Source organism: Thamnophis elegans, chromosome 8, assembly GCF_009769535.1.
Source record: "Thamnophis elegans isolate rThaEle1 chromosome 8, rThaEle1.pri, whole genome shotgun sequence".
NCBI classification, from domain to species: Eukaryota; Metazoa; Chordata; class Lepidosauria; order Squamata; family Colubridae; genus Thamnophis; species Thamnophis elegans.
The window spans coordinates 39,855,118-39,868,532 of record NC_045548.1 but is presented as its reverse complement, the minus strand read 5'-3'; the positions used below and the strand labels follow the sequence as shown (position 1 = coordinate 39,868,532).

Sequence of the window (13,415 nt, the reverse complement as noted above, 5' to 3'; positions counted from 1 at the left end):
TTATTCTACTATGCATTTTCTGTTGTGGGAAAATGAGAGGGTAAATTGTATGGGGTTACATGGTATGTAGCCATAACAAAATTCTTTCTAGAAAGGCAAGGTCATCCTTTTTCTCTGCACCTCTGCACCTGACCGGAACTGAATGGGTGGAAGCTGCAGCATGGCATTGGAAGATTGGACCATGTAATGGACTTGTAGGTGTGGGGACAAGATCTTGAACTTTCAACTGGGTGGTAAAACCGGGAAGCCTTCAGATTCGGTTTTTCCCAGATGTGCCAACATGGCTCTCTTAATAAATTGGAACTTGGAGCAATACTTCGCTTTGGATTCTGATTTAGTTTTGGATGCTATTTGGAACTCTGACACGCTGTGGAATAAATGAAAGCTGGCCGGGTGACTTTGTCCTGTCACTCTCTCTTAGAGTAGTTGTTGTGCAAAAAATAGGAGGATGAAAGCATTAGAAATATTCAAGTAGTTGAATTATTTATAAAAATAATCAATGTAGGTTTAAATGTAAAAAAGCTTTATGAAAATTTATTGTAGCAAAAAAAAAGAGAGAAATGGAGTTGTTTTGTGTATAAATTTCTTAAAACTAAAATTAAACTTAAATTAAAACTTTATTAAGCATAATGTTATATAGGATGAATGGAAGAGACAGGACTCAGGCTTTAGTGACAACCACAGCCCTTTACTCAGCAAACTATATACAGATCCAGGGCTGACTGTCTGACAGCTTGCCCTTCTACAGGGAGCTGTCAGACAAATCAGCCAATCAGCTTAAAGTATTCTCCCACTGAAATGGACGGACTTGGGCTTCCGGGGAGGAACTTGGCCGTCGGCAGCGGCTTAATTGAGCCGCTCCCAGATTTCTGGTTCGTTATCTAATTAAACACCCTTTAGATAACTCAAACTTCAGATAAGAAGATTGTAGTGAGCGTCTCAGCTGGTAAGAACTTTTCCTTGCAGTTTGTAGCTTTTTTTTTTCTGCTGCAAACGAGGGGGGGGGGTTGTTTTTTTTTTAAGCTGAGTCATCTCCGGCCAGATCTGTTTGCTGTATTAACGGCACAAGGCCAAGAACCCCCCCTTAGGACAAATTATTGAAATTATTTTTTTTCTTATGAAATTAATACAAGCAGAGCTCATATTTGAGAACTTTACGTCTGTTTTTTTAGGAAGACTCAAGCTTCAGTTTTAAAAAATTTTTTAAGATGGCGATTCTCCAGCCTTTGTATTTGCAATGATGGTACATTCCGGCAGCCTTTTTAATCAGCCTTAATCCCTTTGAAGACTCTTCGTTATCTAATTAAAAGTTCTCAAAGGCCCTTTGTTGACACAGAGACATTCCGAACAGGGCTTTTCTCTGTTTTTTGTTTTGTTTTGTTGAACTGTTTTGGCGTAATGCCAGCCCTTTGAAATCCTCCATAAAATTCTTGGCAAAAAAGGGAGAATTTTTTTTTCCTTTTTTCTCTTCTCGGCATAGTGGTTTGTTAAGTGCTTGAAGCAAAGATATTAGGGCTTCCAAGTCGAATCCTGCGAAATTACTTCCTAAATCTGTCTCTCCCATACCTGGCACAAAGTCACAGCCCCCACCTTCTATGCCCCCTAGTGGAGACGTATTAACAAAAGAATTTTTGTTGGAAATGTTTAGAGAATCAAGGGAACAGAATCTGGAAGCTCTCAGAGAGTTCAGAGATGAAATAAGGAAAGAGATAAGCAATGAGATAAAAGTCTCATATGATAAATTTGATACCAAGATTACCAAAATGAATGATGATATGTTGGGAATTGTAAACGTACTGACAGAATATATTTCTGGGATGGAAGAGAACTTAGAAACTCTCAATGAAGCTAAAACTAATTTGACATCTAAAACCGAAGAGGTGAAACAAAAAGTTGAAAATGCTGAAAAACAAATGATTATGATACAGTATAACCAGATGGAACTTGCATTAAGAGTTAGGGGGCTGCGCGAAGAGAGACAGGAGAACTTAAAGCAGATGTTTTCTGAGGCCTTTGACTGTCTGGTGGGAAGACCGGGATCCAATTTTGATTGGCAGATTGATAAAATTTTTCGCGTCAACTCCTGGGCGGCAAAACAAAAGCAACTCCCCTGAGACGTGGTAATATATTTTGTTACAAGAGAATCCAGAAATAAGATATTACAAGAGTCCTACAATACCAAGCTTCAAATTGGCGGACAGGATTTGATGGTTTTGAAAGAGATACCACCTCAAATGCTAAGAGCCAGAAGAGATTATGCTTTTTTGGTGGAAGAGCTCAGAAAGCGCCAGATACAGTACAGATGGGATGCCCCGTTTGGCATCATAGTTACATTTGATAAGCAAAGATATCGTCTCAACTCTGTATGGAAAGCTCGAGATTTCTATCATAAGATTTTGAAAGTGGGGCACTCTGAACCATCGGGATATGGAGAAAAACCACGAGCAGGACAAGAGAAACAGCAAACTACACAATCACCAGACAAAACGTATCATCTCCCCCTCCCAGAAGGGCAAGGGGTCAAGGAACAAAGATCTAACCATATGACCACCAGACAAACAGAAAAACAAGGCATAACGCAACAATCTTTACAATCTTCGGCCATTGAACAAGGAGCTACAGCAACAAGCTCAGAAGCTGTGGGAGGAGCTAGACCCAAGGTGAGACAGGCCATGCGGGAGGCTCTAAAAAAGCTTCAGGCAACCAAAAATGACAACTAAGATTTTGACATGGAATGTTAATGGACTGAACTCCCCACAGAAGAGAAAGAAAATATTTCATTATCTTAAACAATCTAAGAACGATATAATTTGTTTGCAGGAAACTCATATCAAAATAACTGATCAAAAATATCTGTTCAATCCCAAACTTGGTCAACATTTTGTGACCTCTGCTACGGAAAAAAAAAATGGTATAGTAGTATACTTAAGGAAAGACATTAAAGCTGAGCTAATCGAAGCAGATCCCTTTGGAAGATATATCGCATTAGATTTAATCTTAGAAGGGAAAAAGACATTGCTTTTGGGAATCTATGCTCCTAATCAACAACAAGATGGATTTTATAGAAATCTCCATGCTAAATTAGTACAGTGGGACTTTAAGTCGTGCATACTATTGGGTGATTGGAATGGCGTGATTGACACCAAAAGAGATAAGAAGACATCTCGCCCGAATACTAAATTCCGAGCTAAACTACCCAAATCCTTTTTTGACATGATGGACGACTTTGAACTGCGAGACGTTTGGCGTGAAAGGCATGCAGAAGAATATGACTTTACCTTCTTCTCCGACAGACATCAATCTTTTTCAAGGATCGACTTTATATTAATTACTAATGATTTACTTTCTAGGGTGAAGAAGACAAAGATTACGGCCAGAGTCCTTTCGGATCATAACCCAGTTTGGATGGAGCTGGGAAGGGTAGTTCAGGCTAGAAGGTCCTGGAGGCTGAATGAAAATTTATTCAGATATGAAAAGTATGTTAATGATTGTAAAAAATTGTTATCTGAATACTTTGTTTTTAACATGAATAAGGGTACACCTATGGAATATGTATGGGATGCAAGCAAAGCCTATATGAGAGGAGTGTTGATAAATATAAACAAAATACATAGACATAAACAAGGGCAAAAACGTAAAGAATTGGAAGAGGAAATTAAAGGGAAAGAACAGGAATTAATATTGAACCCAGGTGATACAAAGACTAAAGAAGCAATTTCCATATTAAAATCTCAATTTGATATGCTGATCTCTGACCAGGTAGCCACCAGTTTATTATATGCTAAACATAATACTTTCTGCAATGCAAATAAACCTGGTAGGTGGTTGGCTTATCAGATCAGGAAAAAAAGGAAAATTCGAAATGTATCCAAATTGTGTTACAGAGGGAAGGAAGTGTTTCAGCAGGAAGAGATCCAAAAGGGATTTCAAGAATTTTTTACAGAGTTGTATAAAGGGGACAAAATTAGGGACTTAGATATAAATAAATACTTAGATAAAGAGAAAATCCCCCTAGTTAGCGAAGAACATAGGTATAGGTTGAACCAACCAATAACCTCTGGGGAAATCCTGCAGGTAATCAAACAATTAAAGCTAGGGAAAGCACCAGGTACAGATGGCTTAACAGCCGTTTACTATAAAAACTTACAGTTAGAAATGGTAGAACCTCTTAGAGAATTATTTAATAAAATTCAATCGGAAGGTAAAGTGCCCCCTTCATGGAAGACAGCGTTCATATTGTTGATACCCAAAGAAGACCAAGATCTTATTCAGCCGAAAAATTATAGACCTATTTCATTACTTAATGTAGATTATAAAATTTTTACCAAAATATTAGCAAATAGGTTAATGGTGGTTATCCAACAACTGATACATACTGACCAAACAGGTTTTATACAGGGCAGACAGATGAAGAGCAATGGCAGGTTAATTATTAATGCTTTAGAATACTTGGGAAAGAATAATCAAATCCCTGCCGCATTCATATTTTTGGACGCTGCGAAAGCCTTTGATCGAGTCAATTGGCAATTCTTGTTGAAGATACTGCAAAAAATGCAGATAGGAGATGGCTTTTTAAGGTCAATTGGTGCAATATATCAGCAGCAAAAAGCCCAAATTATAGTTAATGGAAGTTTAACAGATTCCTTTCAAATAGAAAAAGGTACAAGACAGGGTTGTCCTTTGTCCCCACTATTGTTTATTATAACTTTGGAAGTATTGCTGAATAAGATACGGGCCTTGGATGCTTTAAAAGGGATCAAGATCAGACAGCAAGAATACAGAGTCCGCGCTTTTGCGGACGACTTGTTCATAATATTGAAACAACCGCAGGAATCCAGTAAGGTTTTAATGAATACGATTAATCAATATGGTCAAGTCTCTGGATTTAAAATCAATTTAGGAAAAACCAAAATATTAGCAACGAATATGAATACCAAACAGAAGGGAGAATTGGGAGTGATGTTAGGATGTGAGGTTGTTAAAAAAGTCAAATATCTTGGAGTTAATATTTTAACTTCAAATGGGAAATTATACAAGCATAATTATGAACCACTCTGGCATAGTATACAAATGGAGATGAAAAGGTGGGAGAAACTGCATTTATCTTTGTTGGGAAGGATAGCGGCAGTGAAAATGAATATTTTACCAAAATTTTTATTTTTGTTTCAAATGTTACCAATACTCAAAAGAGATGTGAATCTTTTAGAATGGCAGAAGGGTATCAACAAATTTGTATGGGCAGGAAAGAAGCCGAGGGTTAAGATGAAAATAATGCAATATGTACGTGAAAGAGGAGGATTGAAATTACCAAATTTAAAATTATATTATGATGCAGTGGCTTTATCTGCAATTAGTGATTGGATCCATTTAACCAATGACAGAATATTGAATATTGAGGGACATGATTTGGTATATGGTTGGCATGCTTACTTGTTATTTAACAAAAAACTGGATAAGAATTTCAAAAATCACATCTTAAGAAATGCCTTATTGCGGGTTTGGAAAAAATATCAACATAAACTAAATGATAAATTGCCCATGTGGGCAATTCCTAGACATGCAATTGAAAATATGAATATAGAACAAAAACACGATAGAACCACTTATAGACAACTCCTTATTACAGAAAGAGGGGTGTTGCAATTAAAATCCTTAGAGGTACTTAAAAAAGAGAAGGTAGTTCAAACGTGGTTTCAGTATGGCCAACTACAGGCCAGGTGGAAAATAGACCAAAAAATAGGCTTTGTAATAGCTGAGGATAACTTGTTTAAACAAATAAGAGATCAAAGTTTAATGCACATAAAGAGGATATATAATGTATTAGTACAGATGGACTCAGAAACCGAAATGGTTAAAGATTGCATGATAAAATGGGCTCAGAATATTGAAGAACCTATAATGCTGGACACATGGGAAAAAATATGGGTAAGAAATGTAAAATTTACACAAGCACAAAATTTGAGAGAAAATTTTTATAAGATGTTTTATAGATGGCACTTAGATCCCAAAAAGCTTGCTTCTATGTATTCAAATGTTCAGCCTAAATGTTGGAGATGTGGTTCTTTTGATGCTACGTATTTTCATATATGGTGGACATGTCGTAATGTTAAGGCATTTTGGATAAAAATTTGGTGGATCCTGCAAAATATCTTCAAAAAAAGGATAAAATTCACTCCCAAACTGTTTTTACTAGGTATATGTATTGACTTTGTAGCAGTAGAGATTAATTTGGTTCTGTACTTAATAACGGCAGCAAGACTCTTGGTGGCGCAATACTGGAAGAAGAAAGACCTGCCTACAATTCAAGAATGGACTTTGAAGGTTACAAACTTAGCCGAAATGGCAAAAATTTCAGCATATCTTAAAGAACATTCAAATGAGAGGTATAAACGAGACTGGAAAAAATGGATTGATTATATACAAAGCAAATACGGGACTAGGAAATTCCAGATAGCTTATGCTTAAAATTAGTAATAACTTAAATTGTTAAAAATTTGGGTAACAGCAAGAAGCTGAGTTCAATGTAGAGATATTTTAGACTGTGATTGTCAAAAAGTTATACCATGTATGGGCTCTGGGAAGTCGGGGGGAGGGAAGGGAGGCGGGGATCTAGGGGGAGGGGGGGAGGGGGGAAATATAATATGTGTTAAATTTTAAAGCATGTTTGCACTTGTATACTGTGGTTTTTTTAATGTTAGTGTCAAAACAGAACAAACTGAATATATTGGAAAGTAATAGAAGTATACCGAAGGGAGGAGCTGAATGAAAGAAGAAGGAGAGTAGAGAGGGTGAGAGAGAGGAGGAGGAGAAGGAAGGGAGGGAATGGATTAAGAGAGGGAGTGATAGGGTTAGATAGAGGGGGAGGGGAAGTAGGTGTAGAGGGGTATGAGAGAAGGAAGAATGAAAGTTGGAGGGGGATGAAAGAGGGTGTATGGTGGGCTAAGGCGGTATATTGGGTTTGTATTGTAGGGGGCATTTTCTATAAAAGTGAGGGCTGTGTTTATTACCCAATGTTATATGCCTCGGTTGCACAGTAAACATGTGATTGTATAGAATGAAATGGAAATAAAAAGATTTGTACCTGAAATGGACGGACTTGGTGGAGCCTATTTTCTTTCTTAGTATCTAACAACCCTCCCTCTTAGCTGGGCTCACCCAATTAGAAGAGAAAATAATATTGCAATTAGAATAGGGAAATACTATATTAATGAAAAATGTCACCAATTTAAAAAAATCCATAAATATTATATGAAAGGGGCAAATATGAATAATAGAAGCTAAATTTTTGAAGCATTACAGAGAATAGATTTACAAATGCCTGGTCTGTAAAGTTTAAGTTTAAGTTTTAAGTTTAAGTTTTATTTTATTTATATGCCGCCCTATTCCCAAAAAGGGACTCAGGGCGGCGAACAACTTAAACGGGAAAGGGAAACATACAAGTACAAATAGACATTTAAAATGACCAACAACCACACCTGTCAACCCCAGGCCTGCCGACACAGCCAGGTTTTAACGGCTTTTCGGAAAGCAGGGAGAGAGGCGAGGGTCCGAATCTCCGTGGGGAATTCATTCCAAAGGGCCGGAGCTGCAACAGAGAAGGCCCTCCCCCGGGTTGTAGCCAGATGGCATTGGCTAGTAGATGGAACCCGGAGGAGGCCGACCCTGTGCGATCTAATGGGTCTTTGGGAGGTAATTGGCAGCAGGCGGTCTCTCAAGTACCCAGGTCCAATACCATGAAGGGCTTTATAAGTGATAACTAGCACCTTGAAGCGTATCTGGAGACCAATAGGTAGCCAGTTCAGCTCACGGAGGATAGGTGTAACGTGGGTGTATCGAGGTACACCCACAATCGCTCATGCATTCTGGACCAGTTGAAGTCTCCAAATGCTCTTCAAGGGCTGCCCCATGTAGAGCGTATTGCAGTAGTCCAGTCTTGAGGTCATGAGGGCGTGAGTGACTGTTGCGAGTGCCTCCCGGTTCAGGTAGGGACGCAACTGGTGCACCAGGCAAACCTGGGCAAATGCCTCCCTGGTCACAGCCGACAGATGTTCTAAAGTCAGCTGTGGATCCAGGAGGACTCCCAAGTTGCGAGCCCTGTCTGAGGGGTGTAAAATTTCACCCCCCAGCCTGAGTGATGGAATACTAACCAAATTTTTGGGAGGGAAACACAACAGCCACTCGGTCTTGTCTGGATTGAGCACAAGCTTGTTAACCCCCATCCAGACCCTGACAGCCTCCAGGCACTGGCACATCATATCGACCGCTTCACTGAGTTGGCACAGGGCGGACAGATACAACTGAGTGTCGTCCGCATATTGATGGTATTTTATCCCGTGCCGTTGAATGATCTCACCCAGTGGCTTCCTGTAGATGTTAAACAGGAGGGGGGACAGGACCGAACCCTGTAAAATCTGTTTGGTGGTTGCATGTCATTTGCATATAGGAAAAATATAAATATATAATATAAAATGGAGGCATAGCATTTACAAATCCATATTGCAATTAACAGCAACACTAGGAAAAGGATGTAATGACAAATGGCTCACCACTTTTGCATTTATGGCTGTATGAGCAAATCCTTTCCGTTTCCCCCATATTAGTTTGTAATGGTTATTTCCATAGTTCTGCTCTCGCAGTCCTCCTGGTGCAACTGTCAAGTGGTGCCCTTGCTTCAGAATGTCTACACTCTTTTCTCTTGTAGGATTAACAAAGTAGTGGAGTGCAAAGAACCGATTTAGTCCTGCAAAAGCAGACCAAAAAATCATTCAGTTCTTGCATGTAAAGATGCAAGACGATGATAATTCAGCCAAGAGTTTAAAGAAGAAAAGTTGGACTTCCAAGGTCACTGAATCAATATCTTTTGAAAATAATTAAAACTAAACATATAGGCGGTTTTTTTTTACCTGGTAGATAAAAAATAGCATGATCCGCCACAGAATACATGAATTTCCCAGTAAGTATATACATCTTATAGATAAAAAGAAATAGGTCGATTGTTAAGGCTCCATGGTAATAAACAAATATCACTGGTTCTTTTGGTATATTTTCTACTCCAGAAACCTCATAACCTGTTTATGGTGGAAAAATGAAAAGGCTTCAATATTGTTTCACAAGGGTCTCCTCTGGAAGAAAAGAAGATTGTATAGAGAAATCACTTTTTTCTTACCTTTATTAGCTTCCTTGTGAAGCTAAATATTTAAAATCATATGTCACTTCTGGAACAACAGGCTGTCACATTGATCAATCAGAACATCAACATCAATCAGAACCTCCTGAGGTTTGGGTATTATTACCTTTGTGACCCTACATATTTCTTTTAATTTCACGAATCTAAGTCACTTAGATTCTTATCAATTAAACTGACATAAAAGCTTATCTCTTATCTTAAATATCTCAATACAATCTTAGGACAGTTTGACTATCGTAAAACATTTTTAAATGGCAATTTTGGTATTCTGCTTACTTTTTCCAGAATTATTAACAGACATATAAAATGTATGATGTCTTTATTGTGACATGTCAAAACCATGATAAATGATGGGTTAGTATAAAATGTAAATGCATCAGCTTTTAAACAGTTACTGAACATTCGCTCAATGACAATAATCCTAACTCTCCTAGTTGTGATCATTAAGTGACTACAGAAATTATTAACTGGATCGCTAGGAAGGGACCCTGAGCCTCCTCGGAATAATGGGATGGGGAGAGGACACAGCTTCTGAATACACCCAGGCATACTGGGCTTGGTCCTTATCCCACAGGAGAGAACACTGGTGTGTAAAGTTTAAAGTTTAATAACATTTATATGCCACCCATTCCCGTAGGTCTCCAGGCGGCTAACAATACAAATAAATCAAAAGAAAGAGAAGGAAAGAAAAGATAGATTTAAAAACACACCATGCACTCCATTCCAAGTGGGGCTGGATCATATTTTGGGGTCAACAGCCCCAGGCCTGCCGGAACAGCCAGGTTTTAGTGGCTTTACGGAAGGCCAAGAGAGTGGGAGTGTCCGGATCTCTGCAGGGAGATCATTCCAAAGGGCCGGGGCAGCTACAGAAAAAGACCTCCCCCGAGTAGTCGCCAACTGGCATTGCCTGGTCAACGGTACCCGAAGGAGGCCTAATCTGTGAGAACTTATAGGTCGTTGGGAGGTATGTGGCAGGAGGCGGTCCCGTAGGTATCCAGGTCCTAAGCCATGTAGGGCTTTAAAGGTAACGACCAGCACCTTGAAGCGCGTTCGGAGACCAATGGGAAGCCAGTGCAGCTCACGGAGGATAGGTGTAACATGGGTGTACCTAGGTACACCCGATATCGCTCACGTGGCTGCATTTTGGACCAATTGTAGTCTCCAAACACTCTTCAGGGGCAGCCCCAAGTAAAGTGCATTACAGTAATCAAGCCTAGAGATGATGAGAGCATGAGTGACCATTTGAAGTGCCTCCCAGTCCAGGTAGAGCCGCAACTGGTGCACCAGGCGAACCTGGGCAAAAGCCCCCCTGGTCACAGCCGACAGATGGTATTCTAATGTCAGCTGAGGATCCAGGAGGATACCCAAGTTGCGGACCCTCTCTGAGGGGTGAAGGGTTTCGCCCCCCCAGGCTAAGAGATGAAATATATGGTCTGTTCTTGGGGGGCAACATCAATAGCCACTCGGTCTTGTCTGGATTGAGTGCCAGCTTGTTTATCCAGATCCTAACAGCCTCCAGGCACTGGCACATCACTTCTACCGCTTCGCTGAGTTGGCATGGGGCAGACAGATACAACTGGGTGTCATCCGCATATTGATGATATTTGATCCCGTGCCGACGAATGATCTCACCCAGCGGCTTCATGTAGATGTTAAATAGGAGGGGGGACAGGACCGAGCCCTGAGGCACCCCATATTTTAGGGGCCTAGAGGTCGACTTCTGTCCTCCAACCAACACCGACTGCGACCTATCTGAGAGGTAAGAGGAGAACCACCGTAACACAGTGCCTCCCACTCCCACCTCTCCCAGTCATCGCAGAAGGATACCATGGTCGATGGTATCAAAGGACGCTGAGAGGTCAAGGAGCACCAGGATAGAGAAATGTCCTCTATCCCTGGCCTGCCAGATATCATCAGTCAGCGCGACCAAAGCAGTTTCAGTGGAGTAACCAGGCCTGAAACCCGACTGAAAGGGATCTAGATAATCAGCTTCATCCAAGGTCCGTCAGAGCTGAAAGGCCACCACCTTCTCAACAACCTTCCCTACAAAAGGGAGGTTGGAGACTGGATGGTAGTTGTTGAAAATAGCTGGATCCAGAGAAGGCTTCTTAAGGAGGGGTGTTACCACCACATCCTTTAGGGGCAGCGGGAAGGATCCTTCCTGAAGAGAGGTATTAACAATCCTCTGGAGCCAGCCTCGTGTGACCTCCCTGCTGGTCGAAACCAGCCAGGAGGGACATGGGTCCAGTAAACAGGTGGAGGTACTTACAGCTCCCATGGCCTTGTCCACTTCCTCAGGAGTAGCAAACTGGAACTCGCTCCAAAAAATCCGATCAAGGCCCACTCTCGACATCTCAGCAGGTACTGTCCAAGTGGAGTCCAGGTCCATCCGAATCTGAGCGACTTTGTCCGACAGAAACTGAACAAATTCCTCGGTTCTTCCCTGCAAGGGTTCACCTGCATCCCTCCCTTTCAGGAGGGAGCGGGTTATCCTAAACAGGGTGGCCGGGCATGATTCTGAGGACGCAATGAGAGCGGAGAATTGCAAACATTTAGCCGCCCGAATCGCCACAAGATAAGTCCTAATAAAGGCTCTTAATTGTGTTGGGTCAGATTCGGATTTACTGGCCCTCCAGCATCGCTCTGGGAATCTCTTTTGGTGCTTCATCTCCTGGAATTCCTCGGTAAACCAAGGGCCCTCCTGGATCCACTGCTGCGGAGAGGCCGCAAAGGCGCAATCCGATCAAGAGCCCCAGCTGCCGCTCTGTTCCAAGCAGCGACCAAGGACTCTGTCGGACTGTACTATTGTTTCCCAAGATTTGAGATCCATTCCTGTGGCCCTCTTTGTCCTCTCATATTTACTTTTTGATGTTTTGTACCACTAAATATGAAAATTATACATTTTTAAGTTATTTTTAGGAATATAATGATCCCAACATGTACGTTATGTGCCCAAATATTTCTACTGGTCTATGGTTATATATAAAGTTTGTCTTTTTAATTTTACAAAATATGCCTGAAATTACTCTGCTGACCAAAGGATTAAGTCAACTCCTTCTTCATTCAGTTTTTCAGCCACAGAAATAAGGGAGTTTCTTGACTAGTTGCTGAAGCATTTTAACACAAATGAACTATAAATAAATTGACACTTTACATTCTGTTTTCCATTCAAATTCTATTAGATTCAGTTGCAGCTCCAAGATGGACATGACTGCTCATTATGGTTGACCACAAGAATGATGCCTAGAGTGATAGTAAGTTCCTCATCCCTGCCCAAAGAATAAATTAAGATGTACTTACTGTGTAGTATTTTTCCATACCAATTAGCTGCCAGTGCCAAACATTTCTTTGGCTTGTCCCATTCCTTGCTATCAACATCATCTGGCAGATTGCCAACTATTTTCCATACAAAAAATATTGCACTGTTTACATACATTAGAAAAAATGCAAACAAAATAGGATAATATAAAATTATCAGAATTACTATCAAAGTTAAGGGATATATGATAAAACCTGCACATCCTTCCAAAACGTAAGTTGACCAGATGGTAAATTCATTTCCTAAGGTATAATATATATTTTCCTCAGTCATGTTTGAAATCAGACTATATAAATAGAAATCCACTCACAAATAAAGTATTTCTTTCTGGAAAAGAAAAATAAAGATACAAGCAGACTTTATTATGAGCTCTGGGAGAACAAGCAGAATATCAGCTTACATTGTATACAAGATAATGACACTTTCAAATAGCCTTTTGGAGAAGGTTGGGCTGAGAGATGGTTAAAAAAACAAAGCTTAGTACAATCAATCTGATTATTGATCATTTTAATCAAACATTACTGGGATTGTTAAGAGGCCTTTTCTTAACCAACCAAGAAAGAAAAGGTTTAAATGACCAGCCAAAGATGTCTATTTAGGAGGGATTCTTGATTTTAGAAACAATTTGTTGGTGTACACAGGACAATTCTAGACAGTATTTCTTCCTCTGTGATATCCATTATTTTCCTTAAACTTCAATGTCCTTTATTTTTATTAAAAAGGAATCAAGTGCATATTCTTTGCAACAACCCCACTTTCCTTTTCCCTCTTCTAACACCTGGTTAATATTGATTGGCATTTTCAAGGCTACAGCTGTTTCATCTGCAGGCTGATTGGGATGAAGAGAGCAAAGGCACTAGTTATATTTGAAAACATTAATCTTCTAAACTTTTGGCAAATTAACTTCAA

At 40.0% G+C, this 13,415-nt stretch overlaps 1 protein-coding gene across 1 annotated transcript in view; it reads right to left on the bottom strand.

Annotated features, from left to right (window-relative positions):
- LOC116512463 (transmembrane protein 68-like) overlaps positions 1–12,779 on the bottom strand; it is a 20,846-nt gene extending 8,067 nt beyond the window's left edge. Inside the window, exons 1-3 of the mRNA XM_032222949.1 lie at positions 12,488–12,779; positions 8,904–9,068; positions 8,547–8,740 (exon numbers count right to left, since the gene is read on the bottom strand). Coding sequence (XP_032078840.1) covers positions 8,547–8,740; positions 8,904–9,068; positions 12,488–12,779 — 651 coding nt within the window. The remainder of the gene's footprint in view (positions 1–8,546; positions 8,741–8,903; positions 9,069–12,487) is intronic.
- Between the last annotated feature and the right edge of the window lie 636 nt (positions 12,780–13,415).